We start from the raw sequence: 14,447 nt of genomic DNA, 5'->3' as shown, positions 1-14,447 counted from the left end.
AACCATTAGCTGAACAAAGGCATCCTTAACTGGCCAAAGAGAGAGCAAGAAATCCAGGGAAGGGCAGTGCCAACAATGCTAAGGGAGACAGGGTTTCAAATACTGCTGATATTCAAGGAGAAGGAGGCCTAAGTCCCAGGAAGGCCTTTAGTGACTGAGTGAGAGCAGAATCAGTGGAGAAAGGTTTGTTCACTTCCCCCAGTTTCTCACTTCTCACAGCCTCCTCCATCTACGTAGAGAGGCTTCCTCTCCTGTGACACTGCTTTCACTAAGCTTCCAACCATCGCTACACTCTGCATCCAGTGGACACTGTTTCATCTTCTTGTTGCATCATTCTGGAATACTGAATCACTGATCACTGGCTTCTTGAAGCCTAGCCCTCTTGGCTTCACATGGTGACACCCCACCTCTTGCTTCCATTGTACTTCTATGTCCACTCTTCAGTCTCCTGGGCAAGTTCTTCCTCTGCCCTTAAAAACTGGTGCCCCTCAGGACTCAGTCCAGGGCCGCACGTTTTCCCACTTTTCACACTGCCTCGGTGGTCTTATCCCCTCCCATGCCTTCAATTAAAAATGTTATCAGTCATTTTGTCTTCTTTGTTGTTCAGTTGCTCAGTTGTGTCTGACTCATTGTGACCCCATGGACTGCAGCACTCCAGGCTTCCTTGTCCTTCACTATCTCCTGGAGTTTGCTCAAACTCATGTCCATTGAGTTGGTGATGCTATCTAACCATCTTATCCTCCTGCCCTCAATCTTTCCCAGCATCAGGGTCTTTTCCAATGAGTTGGCTCTTTGCATCAAATGGCCAAAGAATTGGAGCTTCAGCTTCAGCGTTGATCATTTGATGTCTATTTGGTGATGACTTTGCAATCTCCAGCTCTGGAGAGTGCTGGAGACACATATCCCCCCAGAAAACAGACTCTCTTACAAAGTATTCCTAACCTTCACCTCAAGCTGATTTTCTTCCTCCCTTCCCTTTCCTGTGAACAGCATCACCACTCAGAAACTCTCCTTGCTTTCCTTGCTCTTCTTCAGTCAAAACCTGACTGTCTCAGTGAGACACGTCTCAAGCCTGCCCTTTCCTGTTTTCACACTGCTGCTGTCCAGGTCCAAGCACTGTCATCCCTCCTTTCGATTCCTTCCACAGTCCTTTATCCTCCCTGTGCCTCCTGGATTGGACCCATTAATCCACGTCCTCCTGACTGGAGCTATCCTCACAACTCTCACCAAACCACCCCTGACAAAAGGTTTCCACTGGTTCACTGTTACTGATGGCAGAAAACTGCTGCCCACTCTGGACAAAAAAAAAGCAGATGCATACACCCAAACTGTGCCTGCAGTTTTAAGGGTTCATGGACACTAGGTGTAGACCATCTATTCACAAGGCAAAGCCCAACCCCCTTAATATATCTTCCTGACCTGAGCCCTGCCATCTCTCCACTATGCCTCACATTCACTTTGCCCCACCACACCCTGTGTTCCTACACTAAACCCCTCACCTGTTCCCCTTGCAACTTCTTGCCTTGTGTGTACTACGCTCTCTTCCTGAGATATCCTTTAAAGGTCCTGTCCAACTGGCCATCTCCTGCTCGAACTTCAAGATGCTGTCTTCTGTGGATGTTTCTATGATATCTCTTTACCTCCCTGCAGTGCCTACTATGTACTCTACTGGGCTCTCACTGCTTTGGATGCACACTGACAACAAACTGTATAGCAGCCCTGTTTTGCTCTTGTGTCTGCCAAATTCTCCTCTTCTTCCACACTGAATCAGAAGATCCCTAAGGGCAGCAGCTTGAGGGTCTTAGTCTCAGGTTCTCCAGCATTTGGTAGAGGTATCGTGAGAGCAGGCAATCAGTGCAAAATGAATGGCCAGAATCTCATAACTGCACACTACCACCATCACCTACTGACAGAAGGGGAAATGTTCCTGGACATGCCAACTCTGTCACACACAGACACACGTGAGCCTGTGCCTCTGAGGCACTATGGTCAGAAGTGTGGCCACAGAAGTGGCTACTGAAGTGTGTCCTTTGGTCTTTCTAGATTTGCTCTGCTCCAGGACTTCCTGTCCTCCCCAGGGATAAGAACTTCTGACCTTCTGCTTACACTTCCAACCCCATCTCTCCCATTTGTGTGAGGCAATGAAAGGAGCTGGGACCCTGAAATTTGAGTCCAGTCTGAATGTTATTTTCCTAATCCATATAATGGCCATGGTAATGCCTACTATCTGTAGTTTTGTGAAAATCACAGGTGATGGAAATGAGAGCCCAGAGTTGGGCACTTTGTAGGTGCTCTTGCCTGGGTTCCCAGCACCATCCCTGATGAGGCTCCTCATCCTGGCTTCAGAGTTGTAGGGTCCACTAAGACCCCTCTTCCCTGAGCTCAAGTCTGCAAAGCCTAAGAAGCTGCCACATGGAATAACAGATCAGAGGAATTCAGAACAAGAAGGGCAGAGTGAACATAGGCCTGACCAGAGAGGGGAGAGGCTCAGTGTACAGAGGTGGTGCAGCGATAAGAGTCGGGGATCTAGGCCTAGAGACTGGGGTAAGGGTCAAGAGTTAGGAACGGGTCCTATTCATTTAATCAGTCAGTGCAGAGAAAGCAGGGTGGGCAGAGAAGATAATGGACAGTGAGGTCAGTGTACTTCTTACATTCTCTATTAGGGTTCTCTGTACCCAGAGACAGAATGTCAGATGTTTGAGGGCCAGGACTGTATTTTAATCACCATTTTGTGTAGCACAGGGCATGGCACATGATCAGCACGTTTTCTGAATGAAAAGATGAATGAATGGTGTGAGCTAACACTCAGGTGAGTGATCAGCCTTGAGGAGGAGGGATCCAGGCCCAAGCAGATGTCCCTTCTCCCAAGTCGTGCAGATCCTGGTGCCCTCCTGGTGCCCATCCTGGGTCCCTGTCCAATGCAAACTCCCACATACACCCTCACAGTGGATGCATAAAAGTGCCTCCTCATGAAGTCACAGGCCCATACATAGCCAGGCACACAGATGCTCAGACTCGAGTACGGGCATTCCGGCACACTCCATACACACTCACATGCACATAGACAGAGGCTACTCTTACATATACAGAGATGCCCTTCTTCACACATACAGAGAAGCAGGTTATCACTCACACACATGTGTTCATTCACCTGGAAACTTCCTCCACTCTCCACACATGCAGGCACATGTACAGACACACACAGGCATGCTTTTGTCCATACAGACCCATACACACAGAAAGACACTTTCCTACAGGCCTCACGTAGACAAGCACACGTGCGTGCACACACACACACATACACACACACTCACACACACCCTTCCTCTCATGGACACAGACAGACCACATTCACCCCTGCGCAGACTCCCGATGGCAGACCCACCCACACGCCGGCACGCTCTCACACACGCTGCCGGGGCACTCGTGGTCAGCTCTGCGGCTGCAGCTGTGACCCTGAGGTCCCTGGGGCCTGTCTGGACTGTGCCTCATCACTTCCTGCTCCAGGGCTTCCAGCTCCAAACTCGAACTCCAGACTCTCTCCCGAGACTGTCTCATCCTTTCTCCAACTCTCTTCTCAGCACCATCTCCCCATCTGTCCAGGGTTTCTCACTGCTTCTTCCCCAAGACTTGCTCCTCCTCCCTGTTCCTGTCTCTTTCCCCCTCCAGGTCTGTCCCACCCCTTCCCCCAGATCTGGTCTAAACCATCCATCTTGTCTGTTTTCCCAGTTTTTCCTGCCTCCTACCCAGATCTGTCTTCTTTTTCCTCCTAGACTGGTCACACTGCTTCCCCCGCCCAGATCTCCTCGCTACATGCCCTCGCCCCGTCCCGGGCCTGTTACTCTGTCCTCTGGCTCCATCCTGCTCTCTCCCTCTAGCCCCACATCTGGGCCTCTGGAACCACAGCTGGTTCTCATTAGGAGGGGGAGGGGCGAGACTGTTCATTGGGGCCTGCAATGTGATGTCAATCCACAACCCCCCCCCCGCCACCAACACACACACAGCCTGTGTGTCTATAGGACCTGGGAGCAGGGGGAACATGGGAGAGGAAAGAGGTGGGCTGTGGGGGAGTCACAGGGGGACCATAAGGGAAGGGTGCTCCAGGAGGAAGCAGAGGAGTGGCCCGAGGTGCAGAGGGGAAGCAGGCTGGGGGAACTGGCACCTCGCAGGCCTCCTCCCTCAACTTCCTGTCCCAGGGCCAGGAAGGGGCAGGGACCAGAAAGACAACAGGGTGAGGAGGGGGCTGCAAAAGGCAGATTGGCCAGAAGTGGAGGAAGAAGAGGGTAGCCTTGGTGAGCAAAGGGAGGTGGAGGTACAGGGCCAGGCATAAAGGAGAAAGGAAGAGAGGCGAGAGTTCTCACAGGGGATGACTGGGAGCAAGACTGGGGGAGAGTGAGTGTGTGGGAGAGAGTGAGTGTGTGTCAGCAAGGGAAAGAGTGAGTGGAGTTCACACAGAAAGGGGAGGTAAGTCAGAGATGGGAACAGCTGGGCTGGAGTGAGGGGGGAGCATAAATAAAGGAAGGAGCTAGGGCTGGGGAGCGGGTGTGGGGAGCAGAAAAGAGGAAAGGAGGAGTGAGGACAGGAGGAAGAGGAGAAGGCTGACAAGCTGGCTTCCCTGGATGTCCCCTGGACAACCTCATGGATGGGCAGCTGGGCAGTGCCCGGGCCTGGCTCTGTCCCTCCCGGGGACTGGTTCCCATTAGGCACCTCAGGGAGAGGCTGGGACAGATGCGAGCAGAGAAGGCAGAAGGAAAATTTCTTTTCTGAGCTGTTAGTGTGCTGGCAATTCATAGATGGTGCCTTATTTAATCATCTTAATCATCCTAACAGCCCGGGTCAGGGAAGTGTCCCACCTTTCAGTGAGGAAACTGGGGCTGAGTTAACTGTCCTGAGTTAACACAGCCTTTTTTTTTTTTTAATAAAACATTTATTTATTTAACGATTACTAATCTAATTGCGGATTGTACCCACTCCAGTTGCATGGCTTCTCCCTCTCCCTGAAAAGTTAATCTTCAGAATTAGGTTTTTATCATTTCTAGTATGTCTTTATCACTTCACTGGCTTTAAAGTTATCCACTTTATTTCTCTATTTCTTGTGGTTATCTTTAAAGTTTTAGCATCTAGACTTAGCTTGCTGCTGCTGCTGCTGCTAAGTCGCTTCAGTCGTGTCCGACTGTGCAACCACATAGACAGCAGCCCACCAGGCTCCTCCATCCCTGGGATTCTCCAGGCAAGAATACTGGAGTGGGTTGCCATTTCCTTCTCCGCTAGACTTAGCTTACCAAAACCTAAAGTGATTATTTTTGTCCTCCTCCTGACATAGCCTTGATCTGATCCCAGGACTATGCACTCCACGCTGCCTGAGATTCACAGAGAAGGGAAAGATGGAGGGAGGCAGAAATTACAGGGGAGCTGAGGGGAGAGACCTAGCAAGACAACGGAAACCTGCAGAAGAGAACCCACGGAGGAGGGACACCATGGACAAGGTTTTTGTAGCTCAGGTCAGTACCAGTGGGACAGAGTAGACACAGAGAAGGAAACTGTGAGGAGGTGAGGTTGACAAGACTTAGCCACCGACCCTTCAGGAAGGGTGAAGGAACAGAAAGGTTCTAGACTGACTCCAGTTAGTGCTGGTCTGATTACTAATGTGGGGCCATTAGGATACCACAGAGGAGAGCCATTTTGGGGGTGCCTGTTGGGGTCTTCTCATGGGGATGTCCCTCACACGGTTAGGTTTGCAGGTCTGGAGCTGAGGAGAGAGGTCTGTTTGGAGATATGGATTTGGACCAACCAAGGAGTAACTGACAGCCATGAGTGCGGAGACCCATCAGCTCGGATGTGTGGAGAGAAAAGAGAGACTAGGACAGAACCCTGGGGAAGAGTACATTCAAGGGGCAGCCAAGGAGAGCTTGATTCTTCCTGGAGAAGAGAGAGGAGGCCATATCTCAGAAGTTAAGGAGAGAGCATTTCAACAAGGATGGAGGGGTCAGTAGTGTCCAATGCTGCTGAGAGGCCAAGTGAGACGAAGACTGAGAAGTGACCATTGGTTTTAGCAATAATAAGGTCATAGTGATCTTGGGCAGAATCACTTCAGGAGACTCCTAAGGGAGCAAGCCTCCTGGAATGGGAAACTACAGGGAATGAATGAACTAGCCATAGACAAGATGTCAGCATAGATTCATCCATCAACATGTGCTTACTGAACACCTAGAAAAGAGAGGAAATGTGTCATGGGGAGGAAGGACAGGACAGTGCTGAAGACTGGACTTGGGCCAAACCAACTCTGGGATTTCTCTCCAGCTTCTCACTTGCTAGTTATGTAACCTTTGGTGAGCCATTAAATGTTCAGTGCTTCCATTTGCTCGTTTATAAAATAGGAACAATAATAACACTACAGTGTATTTGCAGTTAGAATAGTGTGTGGCATAGAGTAGGCATTTTATAAGTGCACAAGCACGAGCTATTACTACGGTGGTTAGGAAGATGGGCTCTGCTGAGTCAAATTCAGACTCTGCTGCTTATGGTGTAATCCTGGGAAAATTTTTTAATCTTTCTAGGCCTGAGTTTTCTTTTTGTAAAATGGGAATCAAAGTGCCTGCTTTATATAGTTGATAGGGGGGTTAAATGAAAGAATGCTGCGAAAAACTTAGCATGGTGGCTGGCACACAGTGAAGGCTCAATGAATGTCACCTGCTATTGTGTGCCAGACACTCACAATAACCATGGGATAAGTGTTATTATACAGGTGAGGAGACAAAAGCTCGGAGCAGGTAGCAGAGAAACATCTGGAACACAGCTCCGACAGACTCCACAGTTAGTGCTTTCTCATCTACAATACCGCTTCTCTGCTGGAGGACCTGGAGCAGCCTGATAAAGGGTCATGGAAGTGGCCAGGCAACCAAACAGGGAAGGTGCCTGAGGAGAACTCTGGGTAGGAGAATAATTCCAGTGTGCACATAAGGTGGATCAGAGGTGATCAGTGACAAGGCAGTTACAAGTCCAGGTTGAGGGTCAGGTGGGCGTGAGGTCAGGTGGTGAGAGGGGAAGTGACCAGAGGAGGTTTGGAGGTTTCTAGAAGGCAAAGGGAAAAATAGGAGGGATGGGTCCAGGGCACGCATGTGCAATAATTCATTGATACATTTATTCAATTAGTATCTATTGAAGACCTACAATGTGCCAAACACCATACTAAGCAGTAGAGACATAGCAGCGACCTGGACAGATCACATCCCTGCCTTCAAGGTGTTCACAGGTTGGGAGGATTGGGCAGGAATGGGCAGGGCAGGGTGAGGGATCTAGGGGTGATGGGATGAGCAGCAAGAGCCTGGTCTTAAGGTCTAACTCCCGTAAGTAGAGTCCAGGCTACACAGGAGGCCGGTGAGAAGGCAGAGAAGTTGGAGATTTGGGGGAAGAACGAGTTTGGGGAAATGAGATGTTGCAAAGAAGAAGAGTAGTAGAGGGACTGAGACTGTGGAAGTAAAACGAACTAAATTAAGAGCTGAACATTTAATAGCCGTCTTCTTTCTCAGTCCTCAAAACAACTTTACTGTTACCTCCATATTCAACTGTGGAAAGGGAAGCTCAGAGAAGCTAAGGTGACCCAGGTGCTAAATAGTGTGACTGGAAGGTGTGAGGTACGAGCCCTCCTTCCTTTCCTCCCTTTCCTCCTTCCTCACCAAGCATATGAGAGTGTGTTCCAGGCCCTGAGAAGAAATAGCTCCCTCCATTGAGCAGCAGATAGAAAAACATAAACAACAGGCCTGGGGGTTCTAGGTGGACTGCTAGGAAGAGATGCCCTCTCACCGGGGGACAGAGGAACTGAGAAGGCCCTCCTAAGTGGCAGAGGCTGAAATGCCCAGAAGGAAGAGGATTACCTGGAAACATAGCCACTGGAGCTGAAGGGAGGGGCAGGCAGCAGGAAACCAGGAAGGTGATGGGATCCAATAGCTTGAACCCATCAGAGGGGCTTTTGCTTGCAGGTGCCAGGGCATCAGAAAGTCTGATCTAACTTCTGTTACTACTGAAAGGCAGAAAAAAAGAGGATGAGGGCACAAGCATCTGGGAACCTGATACGGGGAAGGGCCTGGGCGCCAGGAATAGGAGGGCACAGAGTGGTATGTGTGAGGAGGCTGTCGGCAGAAGGAGCAGCCTGTGACACCTCCTAGGAAGGGGGCCTGGTGGAGTAGAACAGATGGAGCAGCACCGCAGTCCTGTGGCCTGATAGCAAGTCACAGCTTCCTCGGCTTCCACTCCCTCCAAGAAGCCCAACAACCACGTGGTCCAATAGATTTGGATCTGCAAATTTCTGGTGTTTATTAAATATTTGGCAGCTGAATGAAAGAGACATAAAGTACAGATCGAGGGAGAGAAAGAGGATCCAGGAAAAGAGAAGCCCAGGTGAAAGAGAGAGAAGAGAAGAGCGTAGGGGGAAGAAGGACAACTTGTCGGGGAGGGGACTGGAAACATCTCTACTGGGTAAGCGGGCATGTGTGGAAATGTCTCTATTGTGTGGGCAGCTGAGACCAGGAGTCAGTCTTCTGAAGAGTGAATGAGAGTGAGGGAGGCGCTATGAGGTGCCTCATTCATTCATTTGTTCATTGCCAAGCGTCTATAGAGGAAGCTGGGGGATGTGAAGATGAATAACATGCAACCTTGCCATTAAGGACGTCCCAGCCCAGGCAGAGGGAGAAAAAGTAAAGAGGCAGTGACAACAGTGAGACAAGAGGATTCCAAGCTGGTCTGGTGGTCAGGAGAGGGAGAGTTTGAGAAAAGAGCTGAGGATGGGAAGGGGTCAGCCAGGAGACAAAGGGAGTAAAGGGCTTTTCAGGCAGAGAGCAGTATGTCTACAGGGCCAGAAGCATGGAAGAATGCAGTGTCTTTGGAGAACGACAAGGAATTCAGTATGGCTGGGACTTGCAATGTGAGGGAACTATGGAAACGGGACAGGCTATGAGGCTGGGAGGCTGGGGGGAGGCTGGGGGGAGTCAGATCATGACAGGTCTCTGAAGCCTCCTTAAAGTGGAAATCTCACCCAAGATAGTGTAAGGATACTAAAGAACGCTAAGCAGGGAATGCTATGTCTGGGTTTGCATTTTAGGGAAAAGATTGGATTGGAAGAGGGAGGAGGAGACGTCTAGGGCGACAAGCTAGGAGGCTCTTGCCATAATGCATGTGAAAAGATGGTGAGATGAAGGCAGTAGCTGAGCCCATGGATAAAGGGGGATGACACATCAGAGAAAGCTGGGAAGGAAGGAGCACCAACACGTCTCAGTGTTTCTAGGTTATAGGACATGTAGAGAAGGGAGTGGCTACAGTTAATTTCTGGCTTTGTAGCTTGTTAACTGAGTGGAGATGTTGGTTTTAGGGAGGAAGGAATGATGAGATCAGGTCTGGGACATGTTAGGGGACTCCATAGTATGGGCTCAATAGTAAAAATCCAAAAGGAAGCAAGTCTGCAGGCCTGGGGGTCTGAAGAGAGATCTGGAAGAAATAGTTATTTGGGAGTCATCAGCTTATTCAGATGATAATTAAAGCCCTGGAAATGAATGAGATGGATCACCCAGAGGGGTGTATACAGTGAGATGATAAGAAGGTCCAAGTCAGAACTCTAATAAATCGTAACACTTAGGGGTCCCCCAATCACACATAGAGTGCATGCGTGCTCAGTCGCTCAGTCATGTCTAACTCTTTGTTACCCCATGGACTGTAGCCTGCCAGGCTCCTCCGTCCATGGGATCTTCCAGGCAAGAATACTGAAGCGGTTTGCCATTTTCTCCTCCAGGGGATCTTCCTGACTCGGATCAAACCCGTATCTTCTGCGTCTTCTATATTGGCAGGCGGGTTCTTTACCACTAGCGCCACCTGGGAAGCCCTAGGTGCCACCCAAAGGAGTCCCCAAAGTAGACAGAGAAGGAACAGTCAGGAGGTGTTTTGAGAGAGGGATGCACAGATGCCACCCTACTGTATCATCATCTGCTTATTTGCCTGTCTCCTTTGCCGAGGGTAGGAACAGTGTCTTCTATCATCATATTCTCACTGCCTAGCAGTGTGGTTGGGACATGAGAGCTCATCAAATGTTGACAGAATAAAATAGTGGTTCAAAAGGCATAAGACATGAATGATTCAAAGAGGAAATAACAGTCAACAATGTTCGACCTTGCCAAGAGGTCAAGCAGCTGAGGACTTTCGAAAAAAGCCCCTAAATTTCGCAAATGAGAAGTCATGTTCTCTTAGGGAGAGAAGTTACATAGATGGGGCAGGAATAAATGGGAGGTCAGGAGGTGGGAACAGTTCAGTGCAGAAGAGTTTTTCACAAAACACGGCAGTGAAGCAAAGCGAGAGAGCATCTTAGCTAGTCAGGTATTTCAGGGTGCAGGAAAGTAGGAGAGCCTGGAGGCTCTTTATGTGCTCACAGGAGGAATGGGTGCACAGGGAGAATCTAGACACATGGATAAGACTCAAGAGTAATTCGTCGAGTGAGGTCTCCCCTGAGGCCAAAGTGGATGGGATCTGCAACAGCCGAGGGAATTCAAACTGGATGGCCTCAACTTTCTGAGTGGCCGACAGACCAGGTCTGTCTGTCACGTCTACTCTTCCTTCCTTCCTCCCTCTCCTTCAGCCTCTGTGTCCATTCTGTCACTGAGTCCTTCTGACTCCACTGCTTAAAGAATTCTTGAAGCTACCTACTACTTCAACCTCTACTGCCCTTCTTCCAGTTCAGACCAGCATTATCCCCTCCTGGGTTCCTACAACAGCCAACTATCTCCTTCCTTTCAGATGCCTCCCTCTAGTCTCCACAATGCTGTCAAAGTGGTCTCTGTAAGACAGATCTGACCATATCACATCACAGCTTCAAATGATTCGGTGACTTTCAATTATTCCTGAGTTCGATAAGCACTCGTGTGACCTATAAGAAGTGCACGACCTAACTAATCCTTCCTCACCTCTCCCCAACTCTCTGACCCACCCTCACATCGTGCTCTCAGTGCCAGGCTCATTGGATTGCTTTCCCCCTCAGACATACGATCCTTTCTTAATGTGGGTTTTCCAGTGCTGCTCCTTTGGTTTGGCATACTCTCCACACACTCCACCTCACCGCCGCCTCTCCTTTGCTTGGTAGCCTCCTACTTATCTATCAAGCATAAGCTTCAATGTCGCTTCCTTCCAAAAACCTCTTCTAGTTCCCCTTCAAGGGCTCAGGTTGGCCGGCTATGTGCTGCCATGTCACAGTGCTCACCCCATGGCCTGTAAGCTCCATAAGGGCAAGGACCATGTCTATTTTGTTCACCCTTGTAATGCTAGCACCTATCACACTGCTTGGCACAGAGTAGGTGCTTAATAGGTGTTCACAGAATAAATGATCCAGTGGGTTGACTAATTAATCTGTTGAAAACAATGAGGGATGTAAGGTTAAGGGATGTAAAACACTAGAAAATATTTCATCTATTTGTTTATTTATGGAGGGCCAAGTTGAGGGTGCAATTTATAGAAGCATGAATTTATAGAAGCATCACTTGGTGTGGTTGGGAAATCATTCCAGCTGGGTTGAGACTTTGTGGGATGGGTGGTCTAAAGACAATAACAACGGAACAGAGTGGTCAAAGAGTGGGTGAAGTGATGGTCTTGGACATATAAACTGGAAGGAGAGTAAAAAGCCAGAAAGGAGAAGATTAGGAGAAAGCAAAAAGGTTAAGGGCAAGGGATCACTGTGAGGTTGAAGGGTAAGTGGAATGGGAGTGAGGGCATCAGGGAGCTCAAAGGACTCAGGAGGCTGTGGGCAGAGTAGAATGTAGGTGACGAATTTCAGAGACAGACCAGTTGCACTGAATGGTCCTGGGAGAAGAGACAGTAATAGGAGCTGAAGAACTCAAGAAACTGTGAGGCTGCACTTGGAGGGACACTGAGAACCATGGCAGGATACAGGGTGAGGGAAAAACTGATCTAAGTCCCCAAGTTTCCAAGGAACCAGAGGGTAACCCTGGGAGGTCTATGCGTGAGAAGAAGCCTCGGTGTGAGCATCGTAAGTTAATGGGAATTTATTCAGCAGTTGGGACTGCTCCGTCTGTGGCGTGTGCATGACATCTAAAAGTGTTTCTTATGGGATGTACAAAAAGGTGTTGGTAAGTAAGAGTGACTGCAACACAGCATCCCGTTAGTGTCAGGTCTCTGAGACACCTGCTATGTACAGACAGCCCTAGATGTTGGTGGGCTGTGACAGGTTCCCAGTGGATGTGTGTTGCTCCAGCAGTGTCTCAGGAAAGGTGCTGGCAGCAACTGTGTCTCCCACGCTGTGTGCTGGCTTTGACAGAGGTCCTGTGGGAATGTGTTGGCTGCACCATTTCTGCTGTGGGTGTGCGCTGTTCTGAGAGCACCTTCTGTAAACGTGTGTTGGCTCTGACAGTGCTTTCGGGGGGCGTGTGATGGCTGTGAAGGCATCTCTTGTGGATGTGTGCTGCCTGTGACTGTGTCCCCTGTGGGTATTTGAGGAGTTGACATTAGCAACAATATTTTTCTGGCCTATGACCCCATGGCTGTGGGCCCAGCCCACGCCACACTGAGTTCATTGTGCTTCTGGACCTCCCCTTCCCCACCCCCTCCACGTGGGCCGAGGCTGGTGGTGACCTCCCTCTGTCCCCTGTGCTGGATTCTGATCTAGGCATCCTGGACACAAACTCAACACAGTCTGGGTGACAGGCCTCTAGCCTGGGCTTGGCCTGTCTCTTCTCTGTTTCTCTTTCCTTCTCCCCCCTCAGTTTCTTTGTCTCAGTTTGTCTGTCACACACCCATCCTCCACATTCTGACACATGGCTCCCACAGAGGCGGGCAACACACACACACACACACCACACACACACACACTCCCTCACAAGGACTGGCTCACCAGACACACACTCACTCTGACCCACACCCCATCGTAGTGACACGCACGTACACACGGCCAGACACACACACGCAGACACACAACTTCCCAGTGACACGCACTGACTCACACTAGGCGATGCACTCGAGCTCACACTCACACTCGAAGGAGCACACACACACCCTGCCCACACCCCCGGCACACTCACGCCGCCACACACCCGACGCGATGACACACGCAGCACAAAGACCCCCCGCCCTGCCCCCACGTTCACGTTCACGTTCACGCTAGCCCTCGTCCCGCAGGCCCAGGCCCCCCCTCCCCCATTGTCTCCGGCTCAGAACAAAGCCCCCGGCTCCGTCGCCGCCACCGCCGCCCGGGAGAGGCCGGCGGGCCGGCGGGCGCGGCCGGACGGGCCGGGCAGCCGCGGGCACTGACCTCCGCGCGGCGCGGGCTCCCTCGCCCGGTCCTGGGGCGCCGTCCGGCGCGGTCAGCCCCCCGGGCAGCGCCCGCCCGCGCGGGGCCTGGGGCTGCGCATCGTCCGCCGCCGCTGTCTGTCAGTCCGCGAGCAGCTCCGGGCGATCGGCCGTCGGTCCGCGCGCCCCCGCCCGTCGATCGGTCGGTCCGTCCGCCGCCGCCGCCGGGGCGCCGCCTCCTCCACAGCCGCCCCGCGGAGGATGCGAGATTCGCCGCCGCGGTCCCGCGCCCCCTCCCCTCCCCTCCCCTCCCCCGCCCTCCGCGCGGTAACCCGAACCCCCGCCCCTCCGCCCGCGAGCCCCCGCCTCCGCCCCCACCCTCGCTCCGCGCCGCGGCCCCCCCAAGCCCGTCCTCCCTCCGCCCCTCGACTTCCCGGCCCCATCCCCGGCCGGATCCGGCCCCAGCGCCGCGCCGTCCCCGCGTCCCCGGTCCCTTCCCTTCTCCCGGTCCAAGCGCCCCATCCCGTTTTCCCGTCCCGTTCTCCGCATCCCCTCTCCGCGTCCCCTTCTCCTTCCGTCCGGCTCTTCCATCTTCTTTCCCGCTCCCTATTCCCCCACCGTCCCCTCTTTCTCCCTCACTGTTTATTCTCCCCTCCGAACCCTTTTCTCCCCGTTCTCCTCTCCCTTCTTCCATCGTCTTCTTCTCGTCCCATCTCCCCGTTCTTTCCTCTCCAGCCCCTTATCTTCCATCCCTTCTCCTGGATCCTCTCTCCTCACCTCTTCTCCGCACCAGTTCTCCCCATGTCCTTTGCCTGCCCTTCTCCTTTCCCGTCTCCCCACCTCTTTTTCCCCAACCCCTTCTCCTTGTCCCTTTCTCCGTGTTTCCTCCCCACATCCCCTTACCTCCCAATTTCCCCTGTCATCTCTCTTTCCCCATCCTCTTCTTCCACGTGAATCTCTCCATTCTCTCCTGATTACTTCTGTTTGTTCCATGCTCTTTATTCCTTTTCCTTTTTTCGTCGCCCACTTTTCCCTTTCTTGCTTCCTCTTTTATCCCAAAGTTGAGGCTCCAGATGGAAGGGACTGGAAGGAGGAGATTTAGGGTGGGTGTTCTTACTCAGGGTATATACTTCTCAGAAAAGGAAAGCGAGATGGAAACTGGGCAGGGAGGT

At 51.5% G+C, this 14,447-nt stretch overlaps 1 protein-coding gene across 1 annotated transcript in view; it reads right to left on the bottom strand.

Moving 5' to 3' along the window:
- DCHS1 (dachsous cadherin-related 1) overlaps positions 1-13,969 on the bottom strand; it is a 37,013-nt gene extending 23,044 nt beyond the window's left edge. Inside the window, exon 1 of the mRNA XM_081538064.1 lies at positions 13,298-13,969. Coding sequence (XP_081394190.1) covers positions 13,298-13,969 — 672 coding nt within the window. The remainder of the gene's footprint in view (positions 1-13,297) is intronic.
- Positions 13,970-14,447: the final 478 nt, after the last annotated feature.

This window comes from Giraffa tippelskirchi, chromosome 11, assembly GCF_054371585.1.
Source record: "Giraffa tippelskirchi isolate mGirTip1 chromosome 11, T2T-mGirTip1v1.2.pri, whole genome shotgun sequence".
Lineage (NCBI taxonomy): Eukaryota > Metazoa > Chordata > Mammalia > Artiodactyla > Giraffidae > Giraffa > Giraffa tippelskirchi.
The sequence above is the reverse complement of the archived record's forward strand: the minus strand, read 5'-3'. Positions and strand labels throughout refer to the sequence as shown.